Source organism: Triticum aestivum, chromosome 3B, assembly GCF_018294505.1.
Source record: "Triticum aestivum cultivar Chinese Spring chromosome 3B, IWGSC CS RefSeq v2.1, whole genome shotgun sequence".
Lineage (NCBI taxonomy): Eukaryota > Viridiplantae > Streptophyta > Magnoliopsida > Poales > Poaceae > Triticum > Triticum aestivum.
Window position 1 is genome coordinate 27,062,145 of NC_057801.1, and position 26,577 is coordinate 27,088,721.

At 44.1% G+C, this 26,577-nt stretch overlaps 1 protein-coding gene across 1 annotated transcript; it reads right to left on the reverse strand.

Annotated features, from left to right (window-relative positions):
* Positions 1-826: 826 nt before the first annotated feature.
* Positions 827-15,512, reverse strand: LOC123068363 (uncharacterized). The gene is made up of 2 exons (XM_044490938.1): positions 14,175-15,512; positions 827-1,110 (listed from the first exon to the last, which is right to left on the reverse strand). Exon 1 carries the CDS (start codon positions 15,506-15,508, stop codon positions 14,528-14,530), a length of 981 nt encoding a protein of 326 aa, XP_044346873.1. The 5' UTR covers positions 15,509-15,512; the 3' UTR covers positions 827-1,110; positions 14,175-14,527.
* Positions 15,513-26,577: the final 11,065 nt, after the last annotated feature.

Genomic DNA, 26,577 nt, shown 5'->3' on the forward strand with positions numbered 1-26,577 from the left:
AACACTGAGCGACCTCAACAATCTCCTACAATGCAAATGTCTTGTCCAACATACACCATTATACGTTTATTTTTGGTTCGCATCTATCTGAAACAGTCTCCTGCAATGCAAATATCTTTTCCAACATACACCATTATACATTCCAATTAGGTTACATGTACATCAAATTTATATTCGCTTTGTTTCACATAGAAACAAGCGCAAAAATTCCACACGTACGTGCTAGCCATGTGGCAAGAAAGACTGGCAACAACAAGAAATTGAGATCGTTTCTTCACTAATTGTTATATTGTTGCAATACATTAATGGTGTGACCGTTTAGTGTTTCATTCCTTAGATTAATAGACATTCGCTCTGCAGCTCAAGGCCCTTCGGAAGTTCTGGCAGGACATTGCAAGTTCTCACTGTAGATAGTTATTCTTCGTGTGAACCGATCATTCTAGCAAACTTGTCGCCCCACTTCCTTGGTAGTCCCAATCAAGATCCCTAGTTCGAACAAGCAATGTTGCTAGTACAAAAGGCACCAATGTTTCTTCTTATGCACATTTGCCTTGAAGAGTCCAATGACGGAGCTTAATGAGCAGACACCACTTCAATTCAAGAACACAAAAGAGAATTTTGTGTCTTTAACTCGATAAGATGGTTTGCTATAAAAAGAAGGTATCAATTCGATCTGCTCGTGTTGGATAAGATGGTTTCGCAAAACGAGGGAAAAACTAGCATGACATTGACTTTTACTTTCTTCTGGCTGCTAATCAGCAAATTTTTTAATCAAAGGGGTTTCCCCCGCCGCAAATTTTCATTGAAAAAGCCAAGGCACAACAGTCCAGCAACATAAAATGTTAAGCAGCTCTCAACCACAACCAGAAAGTAGTTGCAACAAGAATTTATTACAGGCAATCACTTATCTGAAATAGTGTTCAAGCATGAACGATACAAAGAACCTAATCAATACCAAGCTATCCTAAGGAGCTCCCCATGATGACAGTCAAGTAGCCGAAGACCCCTGAGGAGCAACATTGCTTGAATACCGACGCATATCACCTTCCATGAACGAACCAGAGCCCCCACTACGGCCAGGATGCACTTCACGGTTCGCCATGTTCGCCCCTGGGCAAAGTCATTTCACATAAGCCATAAGCCCCACAAGATGGCAATGGAGAAAATATTAATCACTTCAGTATTTTCTCACTACTTCCAAAAGAAAGCAAGATCAAGAAAGGAACATGGTACGTGGAAAGCTACTATCTCAGCTATGATATTCCAAGTGTTCTTAGCAACAATGTAATAGAAAAACAAGTGTTGAATGGTTTCTGTATCATTCCAAAAGACAAAAGTAAGATCATCTACATGTCTACGGTTAGCCAAATTATCTCGAGTAAGGCTCTTATTATTGACAATAAGCCAAAGGAACCCATGCAGGTTAGGAGGAACATTAATTTTCTAGATGCAATCTTTCAAGTCATATGGAATACCACCAAACCTAATTAGATTATAATAATATCTAACATAATATATCCTAGAAGTTTCAAGCATCCACACAGGAGAATCACTACGATTAGTAAGCGTCACAACTTTTAAAGCATTCAAAAGATCAAACCATTTGGTCATAAGGGAGGTGTCAACACATCTTCTCAAGGTCAATTTCAAAATGGAGCCATCCAAAACCTGAGCAACTAAAACATCTTGTTGTTGACATATAGAAAATAAATCCCAGTATTGGGTTTTGAGAGAACAATCCCACAGCCATAATTCATGGCAGAAGGAAATGCACTACCCATTTCCTAGTTGCCATCTATAAAATGGTTTGGCAGAAGCAAAACCCCAGGAAATGCTTTTCCAAAACAAAGGTCCATTTTCAGGTTTTTCTCAAAGAATGATAGGCTTGTCAGTGTTATATTTGAAGCTTAAAAGTTTCTTCCAATCTACATATCTGCCATCCAAAAACCTTTTACTCCAAGAGGCTAACATAGCGAGGTTATATTCCCTAAGATTAGGGACCGCCATACCTCCAAAATCTTTCTTTCTAGAGATAAGACCCCAATTACCAAGATGGTAATTGTGCTCATCACCTATATTGCCCCAGAAAATATGTGCCATTTGAGAAGTGATAGCATCAGTTGCCCACTTTGGAAATTTCATGGTAGATATCAAATATGAAGGAATGCTAGCAATACAAGTGGTGTGTAAAATAAGCTTGCTTCTATAGGATAAATTCCTTCCCAACCAGCCAGCAATGTTTTTGATAATCCTATTAACTATAGGTTGAATGTCCTTGCTCCTCAACTTTTTATAGTGAAGGGGGACATCTAAATACTTGAAAAGGAAAGAACCAATCTAACAACAAAAAATCAAGGCAAAACAATTTGCCAACTCATCCTCAACATTAATAGTATGAAGATCACTCTTTTGGAAATTAATCTTGATCCCCGATAGATTATCAAAACAAGAAAGAATCCGTTTCAAATTCCTAGCCTTATCAACAGAGGCCTCTAAGAAAAGTCAAATATCATCAACATATTGTAGACTTACCACACCTCCTGGAATAACACATGGAAGAAGACCAGAGATCAAGTTGTGGTTTACATCCTTGGATAACATCTTATAGTAAATACATCAAGAACTAAGTTGAAAATAAGGGGGGAGGGGAACCCCTAACTTAAACCCTGTGCCGCCAAAAAAATGTGGCCCAATAGTATCATTGATTTTAACACAAAAGGAACTCTGAGTTAAGGTGCTACAAACCCAAACTATGCATTTACTACAAAAACCTCTAGAAGTGAGCATTTCCGAAGGAAACTCCAGTTCACCCTGACATTGGCTTTTTCATAGTCTAACTTTAGGACCAACCCACTTACACTAGATCTATGAATTTCATGGATGACCTCATTAGCCATAACAACACTCTCCAAAATGAATCTCCCTCTGACAGAAGAAGTTCGATTGGGGGAAATAAGTTTGTCGCAAATAGGGGAACCCTAGTGGTAATAGCTTTCGTAAAAATCTTAATAGCCCAATTGCTAAGGATAATGGGGCAAAAAAAATCCAGTTCCTTGGCTTTTGGCTCTTTAGGGATTAATGTAATAATAGCAAAGTTCAGCCGATGACTATCCATATTACCACCCTCCAAATCTCTGACCATCCACATAAATTCGTGCTTAATAAGATCCCAGAAAGTTTGATAGAAAAGAAAAGACATGCCATCAGGACCTAGGGCACCTAGTTTCTCACGTTGCCTGCTAAATTTGGAATTGCTCTAGATTGCTAAGGCTATCATATGAAGATATATAACAAGGCCATAAAAGAAAAATACAGCTGCAGATACTTGTGCAGGAGGGTAGCTACATCTTAATTTGCGGAACATTGAACTCAGTAAATCTTTGAAGCTAGGTATGAGTGGAAGAGTAATGATTATACTCTCAAAGATGACAAGATAGTAGTACTAGGTATAGCTAAGAAAAGTCTAGGCGATATAAGTCAAAATCAATTTAATGATCTGTTCTCATCCTCACCAAAATTGTTTACCAAATGGAATCTATGTGGAAGTTGTTTTATCTAAAAAGAAGAAATGTAGCAGGAGATGAGATTGTAACTTCTAAGGTGCTGAAGAAATAACTGGTCACCTTTCTTAATTTCTGGATCTATTTGTGAAATGATGCAATCAAGAAAAGTATAAAGATAACATATACTCCCAACAGCCTAGTTGCATCACAAGGATGTTTTCCTAACAAGGCACACAAACTTGAGATAAGTAATGCCAATGAAAATCAAGATAATCTCATCTAGCACAATTCTCTACTAGTACAGAGAACGTTAGTGATATATATTGCTAGGACCAATATGCCTCTTAACAATCACACCACGAACCTTTCTATTAAAACAAATGGCGTGCAACTGGAAAAAAATACACTACAAACCATTTTCTACATAGGACAGCCAGGTATGTGATGTCTCATTTTTTTCTTTATGTATGAACATGATGAACAATAGAACTTATGTAACCTTGCTAAGGGCATCTCCAACGGTGACCGGCACATTTCCTACCGCGTCTCTCCACGGACAGGGGGACCAGTTCGTGGACACGGATGCGGGAGACCGCCATCCAATCATAACTGCATACATTTCAACAACTATTGGAATGAAAAGGATGAAATTCGTTCAAACCGGGAGGATTCATAAAAGTTCAGATATAATTTACGTAAACGGACGGTATTTTGACCGTTTTACTAAAAAGTATAAACAAAAACTAAACCCTATATCAGACGACCACCTTGTAAGCATGGTCGCCCTATCCTGCCGCACCACCCCTGTCGCCGTTCGTGTTGTCATCATCGTCGCCACCGTCGTCGTCCCTCCAACGATGCAAGGATGCCATACGGTCATGACAGCTTTGTCCGATGGCTGCTTGACGCTCATGGAAGAGCCGCTCAGCCTCCTGTTGCACTGTGCTAAGGGTCTCGCCTTACCCACTGCTGAAGGCGCCGAAGGCACCCATTCCCTACCAGCATTTGCAGAGCAGTCGCTAAGCGATCACTCCACGCCGATTTTGGCGAGCTCGCTGTCAAGGCGATTGCGGCGCCTGGCGGTTGTCTCCATGGTGGAGAAGGAGTGGTCCAGTGCCCAAGCTGCAACAAGGTCCAGGTCATTGTGGACCCATTCTGGCACCACGTCTGTCTTGGCGAACGCAAAGCGGTGACCGACATTGCGTTGGTCGTACCTCGCCTACTATCATGCCACATGCTCCACCTCAACCATTTCCCGAGAGCCAGAGGCACCGCCGTAACCGCCTCCTCTGAGGGAGTGGAGGATGCGACCACGCGCCTTGGCAATCGCGGGTGGCAGCTCCTCATTTAACCGGTAGCAGTGTGTCATGGTAGAGAGGAGGGCCCGTCGATCCACGCACAGAGGCTGTGCAGCAGGGGCGACGTCGGCTCGTCCTTCATGCGTGAAGGCGTTGGGGGCATGCCGACTCCTGCTTCATGCAGTCGCCGATGTGGAGGTCATGGTTGTGCAGCGTCCCCGCCGGCTCGTCCTTCACCTGTCGGGGTGGGGATGCCGGCTCTGCTTAACGGGGGCGAACGATGGGAACGGTGGCTCCTCCTTCATGTGCACCAACGATGGTGGCATGGGGCCCATTCGACGGAGCGAACACCCTGTCATGATCTCTATCAAATGAACGTATTCTTCGTTCGTCAAAGCCACCTCCGAGAGGAGACGAGGCCATTGCTATGGCTGGTCCTCCTCGTCGGAGGAGATGACTATATCCTCCTTGCAAGAGAAGCCCGACGCCATGGATGCAGATGGTCCCGGTGAGTGAGGGCGGCGGCGCCATGATCCGCCTAAAGTGGAACTTCCACCGGTGTCGACTACCGGCACAAAGAACCAAGACATATGCATCGCCGCTCAGCTCAGAGGGGAGGAAGGGCTTGGCAAGGTGACATCGATGGGGAGGAGGACGGTGTGATGCTTGAGGAGGGGGGATGCAGATTTGTGCGTCCCCGGCGCAGGGCTAAATAGCCACGTCCAAGCCAGGCAGATGGACGGGCAGACCGCTTTAGTATGATGCAGTGGTCAGAATTGGTTTCTTGGGATGTGGTATCCGTATTGAAGCAGCGACACCCAAGAGGTCACGCCCGTCTACGCCGCCTTCCCGTCTGGTCAAATCACAGGCATGAATGTTAGCCGATGCATGCTCTGGGCCAGCATGAATGCAACATGACAAGCGGCTCGGCGCATGGGATGGAAAGCGTGGGAGGGGAAGGTGGGGGTTTGGGTGGGCCAAGGCGGTCCGAACGCTCACGAAGCCCCCCCCCCCCCCCCCCCCCATGTTTGTCTTTGGTTTGCAGGAGAAAGTGCGTCCGGACCATCCTGTAGATCGATACAGGCACGTGTTGTGTTACACAACACTTCCGGACAGCGCATTCCGGACATATGAGGGTGGTTTTGAGGGTCGGTGTTGGGGATGCCCTAACAAAAGTAAAATGAGAAACAAGTTAGTTCCCGTTTGACAATGTAGAAATCTTACTGATCGCCACCAAATATCTCTAGCTGTTTGGATATATAAAACTCATTACATTCTCATAAGATAACTGTAGCTATTCTTTGAGGGAATCTTTGGCAAATTATTCCTTTTGTTTCTTGAAGAGAATTTTAAAATATCCTACAGGCATTTCAAATATGCATAGAGTAGGAGTATGATTGCTAGTATGTTCAAAGGTAGGAGTATGATAGACAATTCTCAACAGAACCACGCCATCTTGATTTATTCTTTTTCTAGATGAGTAAATCGGATTACCATGGCAACATTCCTTGAACATCACATGAACCAGGCATTTTGCGGAGCTTGACCCATGCCCACTCCCGCGACCCCCCCCCCCCCCCCCCCCCCCCAAACACACACACCCCCACGCTTGCTGCCGACACCGACGCACCCACTGCCACACTACCTAGCCACTCTCATGCCTCGCCCGACTGGATACACATGCTCATCGCCTGCCCCGCATGCATTGCCTTGTGCAGAGGTGCCCGGATGTTGCTCCCGTTCGTGTACCAGGCGTCCCGGGAGATGCTGCGACTAATTGGATCCGTGTCACTAGAGACACTGGAGGCGACAAGGGCCCAATGTTGGAGAGAGTGAGCGATGAGCATCCACGATGACTTAGTGCATAGAATGGAAGGAAGAGGAGCAGGCCATGGACAAGACTAGGGATCCAATCATGAGAGCTAGGCGATTGAGGTATGACCTGATATGCAACACCAAGCAAACCAGGAGCTGTTGAACCTGGCTCACCGGATTTACTTCGAGGGGATCGGTGAGGATAAGCCCAGGATGCCACATCCAACTACTCCGCCAATTTCCTTCATCAGTTAGGCTAAGCAGGAACCAAAGTCAGGGGTCATGCAACACAGCACGAGATGGGAGTGTCTTGCAGGGCTGATGCCCACGAGGATCCTGTCAGAGCCAGAAGAGGTGGATCCATGGTCATTTCTGTCGCTGACACTAGCAACGGATTGAGTTTTTGGTTGGGTCTACTTGGGATTGCTGGTGAATCCCATATGGAGGTGCTCGATGCTAAAGACAAGGGTCGATTTGCTCCTCCTGACCAGAGATTAAGGAGGCGGAAGGGGGCGAAAATTACGATGAGGAAAATCCCAACATCTCCACATCTGCACCATCGGGGTGGGGAATGGGTCACGATTCAGAAGCATTAGATGATCAGCAGGCCGATGGAGAATGGAGACAGTGGAATTGGACAAAACTTCTGTCAATTTGTGACTCAACAGTGACTAAGGCCGATGTGTGCATCTGTTGACGACATATATTCAGCAAAGGGTGATTGAGGGAGTACCCCACTAAGCTCAATACACATGATTTCAGGATACACCACCCACCATCGCCACCATGAATGTGAGCACGGAGCTGCAAAATCCGGATCGCATCATAGAGGATGAGCTTATCGAGGATCAAATTCGGAGGATGACGGTGAGCATGAGACTGCCAAGGAGAGGTTCAGGCTAAGTGCAGAATATGGAGACTCAGATTTTGGTGGAACCATCCGAGATGGAAACAACTTTGATGACCCCGGGCAAAAATAATGCAGAGGTGGTTGCCTGGGTGCTGGCGCCATGAGAATCACTGAAGCAGAGCAGAAGAATGAAATGGGAAGCGTTCTGGAGACTGCAGCTGCTAGTGAGTCGTGCTTAGATCCTCTTCCCTTCCGTGATTGATCTGGGTTCCACCCCCATGAGGATGGAGGAGAACCCGAAGTCTACTGAAAAATCCCAAGAACTGGCGCATCTGAATGGAGATGGCAACGATGCCCTGCTGGTCATGAAGTTGTCTGGAGGGTTTAGGTTTCTGCAGAGGAATAAGCCTGCTAGGATTCAAACTAAGAAAGCTGTTGACGTTGACGCCATGTCGCCACCTCTCTTGTTGGGCGACCATGGCGACGAGGCGGAAGAAGCTTTGTACAGTTAGTTGTGGGCGGGTACAAAAAAGAGCATGATGTGTGATCAACGTAGGGTTCCCCCTTCGTACACACACCCCAACAAACCCGTGGTCGCCGCCAGCGACCAAGAGAAGATGGCGGATGGAGGCCGGGGCAGTGTTCATGGAAGGAACAAAGGAGGGCAGGGCAAGAACCTTAGTGGTTGATAGCAAGAGCAACAGCAGATGCATCAAGGTATGGGGCCCCCGCCGCCGCAACCGTTCTTTGGGTATGGTTTTCGAGGCCCTCTGCCTCCATGGGCTTTCCCCGGCCAATTCCCAGCAACAATGGGGAGGAGCTCAAGAGTAGTGGTATGGCCCGACCCGATAGATGCAAGGGTAGTTGGCAGGCAGACAAGTGGCCGGGGGGGGGGGGGGTAGAGTGGAAATCAGAACAAATTCAGGAATTAGTCGAAAGGTCAGCAAAAAAGAAGGAAGAAACAGGCCAGGGGAATCTCCAAGCAAATCTGAGGTTGATGACTTATGCTAATGTGACGTGCTTCAATTGTGGAGAACCAGGGCAAAACAAAGATAAGTGTGATAAGCCCAAATGTTGCTTTATCTGCAAAATGGTCACCCACAAGGTTGATGATTGTCCTATGAGGAAGAAACCTCACTCTTTAGCAAGATTTGTAGGGAGTGTTGCACCAGGTTTAGGTTTCTATCATCTGTATGCCTGCATTTGTGAATGCACAACATCTCGGCTGGTTGAAGAAAGTTTGAATTGTCTTTGTGGAGGCCGGTGAGATCACCAAACAAGAGCTTTCCAAAGAATTTCTAAGCATCTAAAAGACCAACTGACCATGGCCCATCAACACCCTAGATTAATGGACTTCCCTAGTGAAATTCCCTCCTGAGATAAATGTTGAACAAGTAGTTGGATACCCATGTTTTGGTTTGACAAAAGAGAACACCATTATCAAATTTGAGGTCTGGTTAGACAATGTAGATGCAGAGGATGAGCTTCAAGTGGTGTGGCTCAAGCTTAGGAAGCTTAACCCAAAGTGGTGTCAGTGGTCTCTCCTGGATCAAATCACTTCCACCTTTGGGGTGCTAATGGATGTGGACTGGCAACACAATTTCCAAAGCTTCTATAAGATAGTTAGTCTCAAGATTTCTTGCAAGTATTATAACAGGATTCTTGGAGAGAGAATGTTTGGGATCAATGGGAAGCTATACAAGATCTTATTTGAAGTAGAGCCACCAAATGTTGATGATAATGTAGTTGTCCAAGACCCTCCAACTACTATCACCCAAGTCTATGGAAACTATGAAAGGAGATGATCTATCTGCCAAGGATGTTGGATATGACAAAAGTTCCAAAAATGGCTCTAAAACTGGCTCTGTCACTAGTGCTGGAGGAGGGAATACATCAAGGATTTCCTCTCGCAGCCTTTGCCAGAATGCCATAGAGCCCCCTACCACAACTTCACTTCTCAAGTCATAAGTTCCAGAAAGTCTGCGGAATAACAGAGCAAGGGCACTGGACCTCCTCCTAGGCAAAGATGGTGAGATACCTGATGGTTTGGGGTTACTGAGGAAAATGGAAGCCTTGGATGATGATGAGAAAAATTCTAAGGATTGGGATGAACCTCAGGGGAGCAGCAGGATGAATTACCTGAAGACGTTAGGGGAGAAAATGATGAAATGTCTCAATGGCAGTATGAGGCTGAATTCCCAACTCTTTCAACCAAAACTGCTGACAAAAGAAGAGGTGGAGCACTATACAAGCTCCTTGGATGAGTGTCAAGAATGCTGGAGACACCAGGACTATTCTTCAAAAAGACAAACAGTTCAAAGAGGTTCAAAACATGGAGGTCCACAAAGAATGTATTTTTTTCCTTTTTAACAACCATTCCTTTATTTCTGTAGCTTCCAAAATTTTTGTGGATGTACAGATGGCTACCATTAATGTTGCAAACCATGAGGGCATTGTTGCCTCTAAATCTTTGACTTTTGATAGAACTGTTGGTTCTGATGCAGAATTCACAACACCCACTAGAACTGCTAATAGTCATTATGCCAATACAGTAGATGATAGTAGCTCATGTATTAATTCTGAGGAGTTGTGGTATTTGGTTTGTAAAAACAAAATGGGCAAGAACCCTGAGACTAAGTTGTTATCATGAATGCCTTGTTCTGGAATGTTAAAGGGATTGCTACCCCGAGTAGGAAATCTTTGATAATTGATACTATCAACAAAACACATGCTTCCATTTTAGGTTTTCCGGAGACAAAAAGGGAAGAGTTCTCCGACTCTTACGTGAAATCTCTAGTTGCTAGTAGAAACATTTCATGACACCACCTTCCATCTAAAGGCTTTGCTGGTGGCATCCTGGTGGGAGTGGATGGGCATGCCGTTGATGTAATCTCTCGGTCATGTCTAGATTTTTCAGTTAATTTTGTGTTGAAACTAAGAAGTAGTGATGTTCCTTTTAGAGTCATTAATGTATATGGCTCACCCTATGAAGATGGGAAAGAGGCTTTATCCCTGAACTGCACTCCATGTTCATTGAAACCCATTTGCCTACTATAATAGGGGGACTTCAATCTTGTTAGGTGTGCTAAAGAGAAAAGTAATTGAGCTATCAATCATAAGTGCATTGATAACTTCAATGCTTGGATTGAGATCTGGAGCCTACTAGACATCAAACTCTCTAGTAGAAAATTCACTTGGGAAAACAATCAGGTTGACCTAATTATGTCCACTATTAATAGGTTATTTTGTAATACTGAACTAGATAAAAAAATTCCACTAGCAGCTTGTAGAGCTCTACCTAGGTGTGGCAGTGACCATGCCCCATTATTGGGGACTCTCGGGTGAACCAAACTCCAAATAGTAGAAGTTATAAGATGGAAAAAAGGTGGCTACTAATGAAAGATTTCTCTGACCTCGTTGCCATGTCTTTTTGGTCTTTTCGAGTCTCATGGGATACTAGTAAATGCTTTTGAAGAGAAATAGAAGCACTAGAGAGCTCAAGTTCACTTCATTCATCATAAGATGCAAATGATAATAAAAATGGAGCTAATTAGGAAGAAATGACTTCTACTTAAACTTAAATAGTGAAATACCAACCAACACACAAAGCAATAACTCGATAGATTGAATGATAATTTGGCAAGAAAAATTAGGAAGCTCATGAAAACCAAGGTTGGAGCTCCAATGAAAAAGCCAAACTTAGGAGATATAAAATAATCATTTTGGATGAATATGATAAATTAGACATTCAGGCAAAGACTGTGAACCTCTCTGAAGCTGAATTCTCCAGATTTAGATTCTTTCATGCTGAACTTCGGAAAATTTGGCTTCAAGTGAAAATCAAGGCCAAGCAAAGGTTTAGGGACAGGGATGTGAAAGAGAGTGATAGGGATACTGCTTACTTCCATGCAGTAGCTAACCAGAGGAGAAAAACTGTTATACATTCCCTGGATGGCCCTATCACTGACACAAAATGTTAGAGATAGCTAGCAATTTCTATAAGGCGACTGATAGGCGCCCACGTGCCAGCCAGAAATTTTGGTCGGTCCCGTGTGGGCAATTCAATCTTCCTAATACGGAGCCCCGCGGAACCGTTTGATCACACTCATGTCACTATAGACTCAGTCGTCACCCCTGCGAATCCCACGCACCTCCCCCCCCCCCCCCCCGCCCGCCTAAATCATTACCCCACTCCAGCGCGCCCCCGCACCTCCTTCCCTATCCCCGGCTGGTCGCTGCCCGTCGGAGGTCAAAAACATCCACCCCCGCATATTTTATGGCGACCATGGTTCCAACAAAAAAATGATGCAGTCCCAACAAAGTTCACCACCAGTTCCAGACATTTTGTGGGAAGCGACCACCAACGACCTATGGTTCCATCAAAAAATTGATACGGTTCCAGCATATCTCATAGCCGGTTGTAACACTCGTTCCAGCAAAAAATCTCACAAAACAACAAATCTCTGTAAAAATATGATTGTAGCAAAACACACAGACATTTCTAGCAACAATTTAATCTGGTTCCAGCAAAAATCCTACAAACAACAAATGCAGCAAAAATTCACCTCACCGTCGCAGCTCAAGAAGAGAATTTGGTTCCAGCAAGAAATCATTTGGTTCTAGCAAACAGGATCACAAGTTGTAGCACCTAGCTCGCCGAGCCCCATTGCAAGCTGGGAAAGAAGGCCGGTTCCAGGAAAAAAATGTTGCTTCCATCAAAATGGATCTCTGGTTCCAGCATCCTGGCACTGTGCTTGCTTGCCGCATGACCGTGGTAACACTCCTCGTCTCTGGTGGCAGCACGCCCTATCGGTGGTTGTAGCTCCTCTACGTCCAGTTGCAGCACGCCACACGGGGGTGCGGTGTAGGGAGTCGCACGATTCCAGCTTGCCATGGCGCCATTGCAGCATCCCGCGACGCGCAGTCCAGGACGTCATTGAAGCTCGCCGGCCGCCGTTGCAGCATCTTGCTTCGCTGGATTCCGTCACCAGGAGGCGGATTTGCTACCGTGGGCTCGCCTGAGGAGTGGGGAGGAGGGGAAGGATCAGCGGAGGAGCCACACCGACCGGGATGTGGAGATGGAACTAGAAGAGGAGGAGAAAGAGAAGCGTCTCGTGGAAGGAGAGAGGTTGAGCGGTCGACATCGATGGCAAAGGATAAGGTGAACTGGTTGAGCGGTCATGCGGCGCACAGCTGGCTTAGTAGCGAGGGCCACGTGATCGATCCAACGGTGCAACCGGCCCAGCATTCGGTCGACGCACTGGCGTAAAACGTTTCTCTATAAAGACCTTTTCAAATTAGGGGAGAGGAAAGGATTTTAGCTAAATTCTGGCTTATTCTCTGAAGATGAAAAGGTCAAACCTGAAGAAAATGAACTGTTAGAGGCTCCTTTCTTTAAAGATGAGATTAAAAAGGCAGTCTTTGACTATTATTCTGACGGAGCCCGAGGCCATGATGGAATACCTTTTTTCTTCTATCAGCATTTCTGGGGCTTGGTCAAGAAGGACCTGATAGCTATGTTTACAGAGTTTCATAATTGTGATTTTGACATTTTTTAGGTTATATTTTGCCATGTTGACCTTGATTCCAAAAGAAGTTGATGCCTCTTCTATGAAGAAGTTCAGACCAATTTTCTTACTAAATTGTAGCTTTAAGATTTTTTACTAAGGTACTCACTAACAGATTGGCCAAAGTTCTTCAAAGACTCATAGCTAGTAATCAATCTGACTTTCTTAAAGGTAGATATATATTAGAGAGTGTGGTTACTGCTCATGAAGTGCTACATTTTGTTCATTTGAGCAAGAGACAACAGTTGGTCCTTAAGCTAGATTATGAAAAATCCTTTGATGAGGTCAATCCTGAATTACTTAATGAGCTTTTAAGGATTAGATATTTTGGGGGGAATGGCTCCACTGGATCCATCAAATCACCCATGGGGGGCCTATAGGGGTCAAACTAAAGGGGGGCGTCTTTGGCTATTGGAGTAAGTTTAGGATCACGGATCAGAGTGAAAACTTCAAATCTCCAATCAAGAAGCGAGGCCCAGGGGACAAGAGTGCAACAAACAGCCTGGTGTCAACCCTTTTTTGCCTCCTGGTCTCCACGAGGTACTATGGTGCTGACATTGAAGTTTAGGAGGCTGGCAAGGTGACCATGATGTGATGCGGCTATAGAGTGTTGCCCCACTTTCCGGCATGCATGCCAAACTATTGTAGAACCGTATTGTTTTCTTCCAGATTTCATTTGCTGAACTGCTCCTCTCAGCTGTGGCGGAGACAAGGGGACCAGCCTCGGCCCTGCCCCCCCCCCCCCCCCCCCGCGCGCGGTAACATTAGTGATTTACTCCTAATTTCTTGATGAACAGTGTAATGTTGGTGACCTTTTGTTGCTAAACAACCAATTTTTTTTGTAGACTGGTCCTCCCTAATTAGTTTTAACAGCATCCAGCCGTCCTGATCCTAGTTTCCTGGCTCCGCCACTGCCTCTCAATGAGCTGATTTGTATACGACTATGTTGGTTTCATTCTGGTAATGGAGCCGGGGAGAAGCCTCCATGTTCATCTAAAAAAATTACCATGGCAAGGCAATAGTTCATGTCCATCTAAAAAAAATACCATGGCAAGGCAATAGTTCACAACTTAATGATAAATAAAGCTTAGTACGTAATTAAACATGATCCTAGTTAACCAACCTTGATCCGAGGGCTTACCGGCTTAGTCACCTTGTTGTGTACCAACCAAAGAACGAGGCCACGGCATATGTAGGGATAGGAACCACCACTAGGGATGCGACCAAGCTTGTTTAGCACCGCTGTTTCCACGCAGAAGGATAGGAGCCAGAGAGTCGAATGATGATGCCGAAACACCCCACAATAAGCAGAGAAGTACACAAAGCCATCAATAATCGCCCTAACAGTCACTTGAAATTTAACATTATCCTCCTTGTATCCACACCGAACGATTCCAGCTATCTCCTGCAATGGGAGTGACCTGTCCAACATCCACCTCTCTGCGCCGTCGTCATCGGCTCTCCGGATCCAAACAGCAAGCACTGATTCGAATGTCAGTGGCCCAAAGGTGCGCAGACCACACAGAGTCTTCCATCCTTGGTCTCACCAGCCGTCAATATGTCATTCCCTCTAATGTGCGGCGGATTATCCATCAGAGAGAATTGCATTGTAGCAGTGTTAAACACGGGGGCATCAGTCATCCCAATATTCCAATAGATACAGCCATTCACCAGCTTACCATTGTGAGGCCAGAGCCCGTCTATGTCTGCCCATGGGAAAATCTGCGACTTACTGGTGTCCGATGATAAGACCATGGCGCGCGCCCCATATTCACCGTGCCAGACGCTCACGACGCGGCACGGCAAGTTGTCTTCTTCTTTTTCGGTGAGGATGTAGAATTCAGAATAGTCGCCCTCGCAGTCCTCCCGGCCAGGCGGCTGGGGGAAGAGATCCAGGGTCCGCGCGAGCGGGTTGTAGACGGCGATCTGCTGAGTGCTCCAGCTGTAGAGAACAACGAATCCGTCGCGGCAGTCATGGACTGACCACTCAGGGACGGGATCCTCGTCTTCGTCTCGAGAGCCAGAGACGGCATCCTCGTCGTCGTCTTCTGGTGGGGGCACAGGAACGGACACGGCGCGGTCGTCTTTGAGGACTGGGAGGCGGGTGAGGAAGAAATCAGCGCCGCGGACGGCCGCCGCGATGTCCGGGTCTGAGCGGCTGCGGAGAGGCACGAAAGTAGGGATGGTGGTGTCTTGGGTGGTGAGGAAGTGGCCTAGGAGCGGGGGTGGGTGGAGCGCACGGAACCGGCGGCGGAAAGCGGGCGACGAACGGACTGCGTCCAGGAAGGTGCGGCAGCTGAGGGCGGCGCGGACGAGGCTCGGGAGAGAGGGGAGGCAGAGGAAGATCTCGCGCAGGGTGTCTTGGTCGAGGGCGCTTATGGTCGTCGGGGGGAGTGGTGAGGGGTTCTTCGCCGGCGGCGGCTGCGGCGGCGAGGTCATGGCGCACCCGCACACAGGTTGCACTTGGGGTTTCATTTCAGCGACAGGGACCATTGTGTGGGCTCTAACGACCCAACATGGCCTAGAAAAAATCGGGCACCAGACCGACTTGCAAAAAAACGTGCCACTATCACTAAGAAAACGTGACATTACCGACTGAACCCAGTTACTCAAAAAAATCTGACCGAAACCAACCCCTCAATAAAAATCTGACTGGAACCAATGTTTTTTCTTTTCTTTTGCGGGTAGACTGAAACTTTTTTTTTAAGAAAATACCATCATGGCTAGCTTTATTAATAAGAAACAAGGAGTACATCGTTCACAAACTCAAACTTGACCTTCCCAATCATTGAAGAAACATCCACGCATTCTGCGAAAATCGCCGAAGCCGCATCCCACCATCTTGATTGCCCGGAGGAAAATTCAACAACAATTTGAGAATCAGATTACGCTTCTACCCGTTTGAATGCCACAGAATTTGCCATTATAAATCCGTCGCAACTTGCCATTGCCTTTGTTGTGATCACATCAGCTGCATTATTAAGGGACGAGAAGGGAGTTTTTATTGAGACTGAAACTAATGTTGTTTAAACTATCGCGTCGGATGCTGTGGAGGTGAATTACGAACATGAGTCGCACTCACTACCGTATAACAGGAATTGAGCTAAAAAAATTGTTCCAACAAGTCATGTAGAAAAAAATGGGACTCCCAATCTCGAGTGTGGTGATTCGTGTCATGAACGGTAGAATTAAATATAATTGAAAATTAATTTAAAATTATATTATTTTGCCATCTAAGATGCTCGAATGTGTGATGTGCCTGCAAATTTTTTGTGGTGTTTGTCATTCGAGGAGCCCATGACAAAAAAATTGGTTGTGGAACTAACTTCGAAAAAGAGCACTATTTGAACCAATTTTTTTCAAAGAGCTCGCCCCGACCCGGCCGTCTCTCCCAGCCACGCTTCCCAAGCTCATCGGACCTCCCCGACTTGCCACCGCTTTCACTTGTCCGCATCGCCTTCGGACGTCCATAAGGTGTTCGAGAAATTTCCTCACCAATTTTTGTGATGTCTGGAGAATTGCCGATGAAATTGTATGTGCATATTTTCCAGGATGAACTCTCTTGTTGAGTTATTTTTGGACGAATCATCATCAATGAGGATGCAAACTTGATATGGCGGGGTCATTTGTTATGTTCAAGTTAGATTTGGATTTCAAACCAAATTTCATAAATTGTGGTTTTTCAAACGATGTTCAATTATGTGTCTATCCATGAGTGGCGGAGGGCAACTCGGAGCGCGAGCTCCTCGTCGTCCGGCATGGACGAGTTGGAGTCCTCCTTGACGAGCTCTGCCCAGTCGATGGAGTCGAATTCACTACCGGATTCGTCGTTGACAATGGTGGAGAGGAGGGGAGGAGTTGGGGCAGTGGAGCGGTGCGATCAAGAGGAGTCTAGGTGGGGCATTTGTGGACACAAGGTGGGGATAGCGTGGGCCAACTTGATCCAATCTGGCGCGGCAGCGGCGGCGGCCGGGCGCGTCCGATCTGCCCCATATCCGCCCCATTAGGGGGGGTGCCAGTAAGCGCACACATTAGGTTGGCTATGCACGGTTCACTTGGGGGGCAATTTGTTGTCCAGGCAATGATTGTCCATGCCGCCCAAACATTTAGGGAGGATATGGGGCTCCTGTTGTACATGCTCTGAGCGCATGTCCAATCCCATCCTCAAATGAGAGTCGTCATTGGTCCGTGGAGGCGTCTGGACGTGTCGGCGGATACGGACACAAGAGTCGGCCATCCAGCGCAGTGTCGTAAACAACCGAGCCACATTTCAAACGTGGCTTGAATAAACATGAAAATTTTGATGCACTGAACGACTTTCATTTAAGCCGGACCAAAATGAGAAAACGTTCGACGTATATCATTAAACAAAGTGGACATGATTTTTTCTTGAATAGCTAAAGTCATTAGTCCAAATCTTCACCTATATGGAGACGTCGATATTCCACGTGCCCACGTCCATCTCCCACATCATGCTCATTCTTGTGAGAGTCCACCACTTGGCCATGGATGTCGCATGTCTGAGGTAAGGTCCATGATAGACGCGGACGGGCCAGCCTCATGATCATTGCGGCCCTGCACGAATGGGGTGGGTAACACAACTGACACGGACTTGCTGGCGTTGGTAGTAAAGTCCTCGTTCGTGATAGCCTGTGTCGCCTCAGCGTCCGCCTCTACCTCGATCTCTGTGAACAGGGTGTCATTGCGCAGCCTCCATTGCTCACGGCGGATGACGCGGGCACTGCCATGGACTGTTACAGTCCCCGTCGCTCACCCAAGAAGGTCAGATACTCCGTGATGACGTCATCATTCTCCTGCTCGCGGATGATTTGCCCGTCCGTGAACTAGTGTTAGTCGAGGAGCCGCACGTTGTGCCCATGCTGCACCATCTCCAATGTGGCGCCTCTTTCCAAAAGGCCGACCAGAGCAATCGCGCGCGAGAGAGAGAAACATGTGCGGGAGTGGTTTTGAGTGGGACCACTTGTCGGACGCGTATATGGAAGAGATCCGAACTCCCACAGAGTGCCCCTAATTTGCGTCTGATTTACGGGGAAACAAACGCATGAACGCGTTCGTGGACAAATATGGATCCGCGTCAAATGATAAAGTGCATCCGGACAGCTCGTTTGGAGTTTGCGGGCTATTTGAAGTTCCGTGTTGGTAGTGACTTTATATTTTTTTAGAAGAAGAGGGCGGCGCTGATACGTCTCCAACGTATCTACTTTTCCAAACACTTTTGCCCTTGTTTTAGACTCTAACTTGCATGATTTGAATGAAACTAACCCGGACTGACGCTGTTTTCAGCAGAACTGCCATGATGTTGTTTTATGTGTAGAAAAGAAAAGTTCTTGGAATGTCCTGGAAATCCACGGAGGCACTTTTTTGGAATTAATAAGAATTTTTGGCAAAAGAATTAATGGCAGGGGGCCCACAGCCTGTCCACGAGACAGGGGGGCGCCCCCCCTAGGGCGCGACCTCCTATCTCGTGGGCCCCCTGGACCTCCACCGATGTCAACTCCAACTCCATATATTCACATTCGGGGAGAAAAAAATCAGAGAGAAAGTTTCATCGCGTTTTACGACACGGGGCCACCGCCAAGCCCTAATCTCTCTCGGGAGGGCTGATCTGGAGTCCGTTCGAGGCTCCGGAGAGGGGGATTCGTCGCCGTCATCATCATCAACCATCCTCCATCACCAATTTCATGATGCTCACCGCCGTGCGTGAGTAATTCCATCGTAGGCTTGTTGGACGGTGATGGGTTGGATGAGATTTACCATGTAATCAAGTTAGTTTTGTTAGGGTTTGATCCCTAGTATCCACTATGTTCTGAGATTGCAGTTGCTATGACTTCGCTATGCTTAATGATTGTCACTAGGGCCCGAGTGTCATGATTTCAGATCTAAACCTATTATGTTTTCATGAATATATGTGTGTTCTTGATCCTATCTTGCAAGTCTATAGTCACATATTATGTATTATGATCCGACAACCCTGAAGTGAGAATAATCGGGATACTTCTCGATGATGACCGTAGTTTGAGGAGTTCATGTATTCACTATGTGCTAATGCTTTATTCCGGTTCTCTATTAAAAGGAGGCCTTAATATCCCTTAGTTTCCGTAAGGACCCCGCTGCAACGGGAGGGTAGGACAAAAGATGTCATGCAAGTTCTTTTCCATAAGCACGTATGACTATTTACGGAATACATGCCTACATTACATTGTTGAATTGGAGCTAGTTCTGTGTCACCCTATGTTATAGCTATTACATGAGGAATTGCATCCAACATAATTATCCATCATTGATCCATTGCCTACAAGCTTTTCATATATTGTTCTTCGCTTAATTACTTTTCCGTTGCTACTGTTACAACTACTACAAAAACCCAAAAACATTTGTCTTTACTTTTGCTACTGTTACCTTTATTATCATACCACTTTTGCTACTAAACACTTTGCTGCAGATACTAAGTTATTCAGGTGAACTCAACTGCTAATACTCAAGAATATTCTTTGGCTCCCCTTGTGTCGAATCAATAAATTTGGGTTGAATACTCTACCCTCGAAAGCTGTTGCGATCCCCTATACTAATGGGTTATCAAGACTAATTTCTGGCGCCGTTGCCGGGGAGCATAGCTCTTTTCTCTGAGTCACTTGGGATTTATATTTGCTGATCACTATGAAGAACTTGAAAGACGCTAAGACCAAGATTTTGCCCTCAACTACGAGGGGAGGTAAGGAACTGCCATCTAGCTCTGCACTAGATTCTCCTTCCGTTATTAGTAGGCTTGCGACACCTAAACCTGCTACTGCTATGAATTCTGATATGTCGCATGTTATTGATGATGCCACTTCTGCTATGCATCATGAAACTACTTCTGTGTGTGATACTACTTTTCCATTAGGTGAATTTCTAGATGAACAACTTGCTAGAGTTAGGGGGAATGAAAATATTGAAGAACCTATTATTGATGATAGTGATGATGAAGGTTCCCCCAATGATTATGTATTACCTGTTGTTCCTAAGGGTTATGTTATGAATGAAGCAGCTGCTATGGAAATTCTTGCTTGCAATGATAGAAATGATCTTAAGAAATTATTAGCTAAATGGAAGCAGCAGTCTCTTAATGCTAGAATGAAACCCGATCCTGCTTTTGCTACTTCACCTATCTGTGTTACTGATAAGGATTATGAATTCTCTGTTGATCCTGAGATTATTACTTTAGTTGAATCTGATCCTTTTTATGGCCTTGAATCTGAAACTGTTGTGGCACATCTTACCAAGTTGAATGATATAGCCACCTTGTTCACTCATGATGAGAAGTCTCGCTATTTATACATCCTTCAGATATTTCCGTTCTCATTAAAGGGTGATGCTAAGACTTGGTATAATTCTCTTGCTCCTGGTTGTGTGCGTAGTCCCCAGGATATGATTTATTACTTCTCTGCTAAATATTTCTCTGCTCATAAGAAACAAGCTGCCTTGCGGGAAATATATAATTTTGTGCAAATCAAATAAGAGAGTCTCCCACAAGCTTGGGGGAGGCTTCTCCAGTTACTTAATGCTTTGCCTAATCATCCTCTTAAGAAAAATGAAATACTTGATATCTTTTATAATGGACTAACCGATGCTTCCAAGGACTACTTGGATAGTTGTGCTGGTTGTGTTTTCAGGGAAAGAACAGTCGACGAAGCTGAAATATTATTGAATAATATGTTGACTAATGAAAATAATTGGACTCTTCCTCAGCTATTTCCGGAAGTAATTCTTGAACCAATTGAGCCAACTCCTGAGCCTATTCCTAAACCCACTCCGAAGAAGAGAGGTGTTTTATTTCTCAGTCCTGAAGATATGCAAGAGGCAAAGAAATCAATGAAAGAAAAAGGTATTAAAGCTGAAGATGTTAAGAATTTACCTCCTATTGAAGAAATACATGGTCTTAATATACCGCCTGAAGAACCACATTGTCTTGATAACTCGACACAGGTAGTAAAGGTAAATTCTCTCTATAGATATGATAAAGTTGAAATACCCTCTACTAAATTTCATAGCCCATGCTTAGATGAATTTGATGACTTTATGGCTAGACAAGAAAGTTTTAATGCTTATGTTGGTAGAGAGTTAAAGAATAATGCTTTCGAGATAGGATGCGTAGGTGATAATCTGGCTAGAGTTAAAGATGAACTTCACCGCATTAGCAAATATGCTTCTATGGTTGCTACTCAAGCTAAGAAAGTACTCAAAGCTCAAAATGGTCTGCTTGATGAATTAAATAATAAAAATGACTTTGTTGTTAGAGTGGCTACTAGAACTGGTAGAATGACTCAGGAACCTTTGTATCCTAAAGGCCACCCTAAGAGAATCGAGCAAGATTCTTAGAGAAATAATTTAGAGGCACCTAGTTCTTCTAAGAAGAAGAAAAAGAAAGACGATAGAACCTTGCATGCTTCTAGTGAACCTACTGTAGACACACCTGAGAATCCCAATGATATTTCTATTTCTGATGTTGAAACACAATCAGGTGATGAACATGAACCTAGTGATAATGTTAATGATAATGTTCATGTTGATGCTCAACCTAGCAAAAACAATGATGTAGAGATTGAACCTGCTGTTGATCTTGATAACCCACAATCAAAGAATCAACGTTATGATAAGAAAGACTTTGTTGCTAGGAAGCACGGTAAAGAAAGAGAACCATGGGTTCAGAAACCCATGTCCTTTCCTCCTAAACCATCCAAGTCAAAGGATGATGAGGATTTTGAGCACTTTGCTGAAATGATTAGACCTATTTTCTTACGTATGCGCTGAACTGATATGCTTAAAGTAAATCATTATGCTAAGTATATGAAGGATATCATGACAAATAAAAGAAAGATACCGGAAGCTGAAATTTCCACCATGCTTGCTAATTACACTTTTAAGGGTGGAATACCAAAGAAACTTGGAGATCCGGGTGTTCCAACTATACCATGCTCCATTAAAAGAAATTATGTCAGAACTGCTTTATGTGATCTTGGAGCCAGTGTTAGTGTTATGCCTCTCTCTTTATATCGTAGACTTGAATTGAATAAGTTGACACCTACTGAAATATCTTTGCAAATGGCTGATAAATCAACTGCTATACCTATCAGTATTTGTGAGGATGTGCCTGTTGTGGTTGCAAATGTCACTATCTTAACAGACTTTGTTATTCTTGATATTCCCGAGGACGATAGTATGTCTATTATCCTTGGTAGACCTTTTCTTAATACTGTAGGGGCTGTTATTGATTGCAACAAAGGCAATGTCACTTTTCATGTTAATGGCAATGAGCATACGGTACACTTTTTGAGGAAACAATCTCAAGTTCATAGCATCAATTCTATTGAAAAAGTTCCAACTATCATTTTTGGAGGTTTTGAATTTCCTCTCCCTACTGTCAAGAAAAAGTATGATATTCTTATTATTGGGGATTTTCATATCCTCGTTGAGGTAACTTAGTGTCATTCGAAATTTCTCCGGTTCCGTGTTATTCGGAATGAATTTGTTAACAAGACTTGATCAACCTTGTTAGTGAGTTCATTTTGATGATCACGAGATGGATGAAACTAGAAGGCACAACCTTCTGTACCCTCCTTTTACTTTCTGTTAATTAGAATAAATAAAACAAAAATAGTATTATCCGTCTGTTTTCTGAATTATCCGTGCATTAAAAAATAGTCCAAAAATAAAAGTGCTCCAAATGCCCTGCAAATTTAGTATGATTTTTTCTGGAATATTTGAGAATTTTAGGCACTGAAAACACTGCAGGAGGGGCAAGCACCAGGCCACGAGAGAGGAGGGCATCCCCCCTGTAGGGCGCGCCCCCCTGTCTCATGGGCCCCTGGTGGCTCCCCTCCACTTATGCCAGCACCCACACACTTCATCTTCTACCCAAACAAAATCCCTATCCAGCTCAAGCACGAGTTCTAGCTCGTTTTGCTGCGATTTTCGATCTCTTAGCTCAAAGCTCCATTCACAAAACTGCTTTGGGAGATTGTTGCTTGGTATGTGACTCCTCCATTGGTCCAATTAATTTTTGTTCTAGTGCTTTATTCATTGCAATTTTTTGCTGCATAGGTGACCATGTTCTTGAGCTTGCATGTTGAATTTTTGAGGTCCCAAGCAATTCCAATGCATGATATAGGCTCTAGGCACTTGTAGGAGTAGTTGCTATCAATCTTGTTTAGTTTTATTCACTTTTATTTTGAAGTTACTAAAATTTTAGAAATTTTCAGAAAAAGAAATATGCTTAGAAGAATGTACCAAGGAGGTTCCTCGGCAAAGAAAGGGTCAAGGATTGTTATACGTGAACAAGATATTAATTTTCCAAGGGACGCAAATGTACGGGCTTGTGAGTGGCTATCCGATGATTTTATGGTCGAAGCAGGCTTCAAGGAGGAATTTGACGCATATGTGCGTAATGCAGAGCTGGAGGACTTCTTACAAGATAAGTGTCCTCAATATTATCAATTGACCGATTCCTTTGTGCGGAGGTTCGAATATATTTCTGCGCGTAATTCTCCTAGTGTCATGTTTGATATTTACGATACATCTTATACCATGGATTTGAGGATTTCACAACTGCTTGCAAACTCCCGCAGTGGGGTAATATTAATGATCCTCACAAAACTGAATTTAGAGATTTTCTTGCTAGTATTACTATGGGAGAATCTAGGGACGTAGCACAAGCTACCATAGGGAGCATTCATTTTCCTGCTATACACTACTTTGCTCTCTTTATTGATAGATGCATTAACGGTAAGGACGAGGTATGTCACATGTGTGCCCCTGATCTTTGTGTCCTCAAGAGTGTTGTGTCAGGTTATAAAGGTTATAACTTGGGGGCAATAGTTGCATGTAGGTTGCAGAATAATAGTACAAGGGGAGATTTCTTTGGAGGAATTTATGCAACCCGTGTGGCTAATTTTCTTAATATAGCTCCATGAGAGGGGGATATGATTGTACCTCCTGTTTATTTGGATAAAGAAGCTATGTTTGATCATCATTTTCTTGAGAGGAATGAACAATTCCTCCATTATCGACTAATCTATGACAGACACAACATCGTCCCTGTTACTCTTCCTGCTCCCTACCTTTTTGATTATCAGGCAAAAGGAAGATATGTTGTCACCAGGGAAGAGGCAACTGAATATGAGAGGGGAATGGAGGCAGCTCGCCAACACGCTGCTGCTCAGGAGGCGGCCGCCTCTGCATCTCAGTACTACCCTAGTTTCACTTATGGATATTAGCCAAGTGGTCATTGGTATTAAACCAACTTAGGCCAAAAGCCTAAGCTTGGGGGAGTACTTATTTCTCACCGACTTTACATTCATGTTCACACAATAGTTGTCGATGCTCATACTCTTTCATTGTATTATCCATGTTAGTTTAAATTTCTTTTTCTAGTTTTCTTCTTGTGTGTTTGAAAACCTTAAGAAAAACCAAAAAAAATAGTTAGTTTAATTTCCTTGCATGTAGTAGGAATTAAAATGAAAACCCAAAAAGATTTCTCGTTCTTCTTTTACTTGTTGGGAGCTTTCCCGTGTAAATAGTTTTATTTTCTTTTCTTTCCTTTGGGGGTCGAGAAGACCATATTGAAAATGCTAATGGCTCTTATATGCATGATTGTTTATTTAACTTAGAGCCTATATTATTTGTCTTCTCTCTTGAGTTGAATGCTTGCAGATTCCAGCTTAGTCCAATGCACGTGCACTCTTATTATTATACACATCGTTCGGTCGTGCGAGTGAAAGGCAATAATGACGATATATAATGGACTTATTGGGATGAGAAAAGCTGGTATGAACTCAACCTCTCTTGTTTTTGTAAATATGATGAGTTCATCATTCCTGAGTCAGCTATTATGAAGTAAACATATTTGCAATGACATTTAGATATTATAGTTACTTGTGCCATGCTTGATTAGCTATGAGTTATAATGGTTTACCTTGCGTGCCAACATGCTATTAGAATGATTATGATGTGGTATGATGGGATGGTATCCTCCTTTAAATGAATTGAGTGACTCGACTTGGCACATGTTCACGCATGTAGTTGAATCAAATCAACATAGCCTTCATGATATTTATGTTCATGGTGGATTATATCCTACTCATGCTTGTATTCGGTGTGAATTAATTTTAATGCATGTTTATGACTATTGTCGCTCTCTCAGTTGGTCGCTTCCCAGTCTTTTGCTAGCCTTCACCTGTACTAAGTGGGAATACTGCTTGTGCATCCAAACTCCTTAAACCCCAAAGTTGTTCCATATGAGTCCACCATACCTACCTATATGCGGTATTTACCTGCCGTTCCAAGTAAATTTGTATGTGCCAAACTCCAAACCTTCAAATGAAATTCTGTTTTGTATGCTCGAGCAGCTCATGTTACAACTAGGGCTGCCTATATTTTCCATGCTAGGTGGGTTATTCTCAAGAGGAGTGGACTCCACTCCTCATTCATGAGAAAGGGCCGGTAACCGGAATGCCCAGTCCCATGATCCAAAAAGATCAAAGAAAATCAAAATAATTAAACAAAACTCCCCCAGGGTTGTTGTATGTTGGAGGCACTCGTTGTTCGAGCAAGACATGGATTGATGCTTGTTGGTGGTTGGGGGAGTATAAACCTTTACCATTCTGTTTGGGAACTGCCTATAATGCATGTAGTATGGAAGATACAGCCATCTCATAGTTGTTGCATTGACAGTGAAAGTATGCCGCTCAAAATGTTATTCAATCTCTATTTTAAAATCGAGCTCTGGCACCTCTACAAATCCCTGCTTCCCTCTGCGAAGGGCCTATCTATTTACTTTTTATGTTGAGTCATCACCCTTCTTATTAAAAGCACCCGTTGGAGAGCACACTATCATTTGCATTCATTACTATTGGTTTATATTGGGTATGACTTGACTGGATCTCTTTTACCATGAATTACAATGTTTACTCAGTCCTTGATCTTTAAAGGTGCTCTGCATTTATGTTTTGTGGTCTTAGAAAGGGCTAGCGAGATACCATTTTGTTATATCATGTTATGATTATTTTGAGAAAGTGTTGTCATCCGAGTTTTATTATTATTGCTCGCTAGCTGATTATGTTATTGATGTGAGCAATTGTGAGACCTTTGTGTTATTGTGAGTATGGTTAGTTCATAATATTTGCTGAAACTTGAATGTTGGCGTTTCATGTTACAACAAAAAGAGCAAACAGAGTTTGTAAAAGTTTTTCTTTATCACTTTCAGTTTATCAACTGAATTGCTTGAGGACAAGCAAAGGTTTAAGCTTGGGGGAGTTGATACGTCTCCAACGTATCTACTTTTCCAAACACTTTTGCCCTTGTTTTAGACTCTAACTTGCATGATTTGAATGAAACTAACCCGGACTGACGTTGTTTTCAGAAGAACTGCCATGATGTTGTTTTATGTGTAGAAAAGAAAAGTTCTCGGAATGTCCTAGAAATCCACGGAGTCACTTTTTGGAATTAATAAGAATTTTTGGCGAAAGAATTAATGCCAGGGGGCCCAC

Bases quoted from the DNA above. Each gene is read 5' to 3' on its own strand.
- LOC123068363 (XM_044490938.1), bottom strand. From the start codon at position 15,508: ATGAAACCCCAAGTGCAACCTGTGTGCGGGTGCGCCATGACCTCGCCG.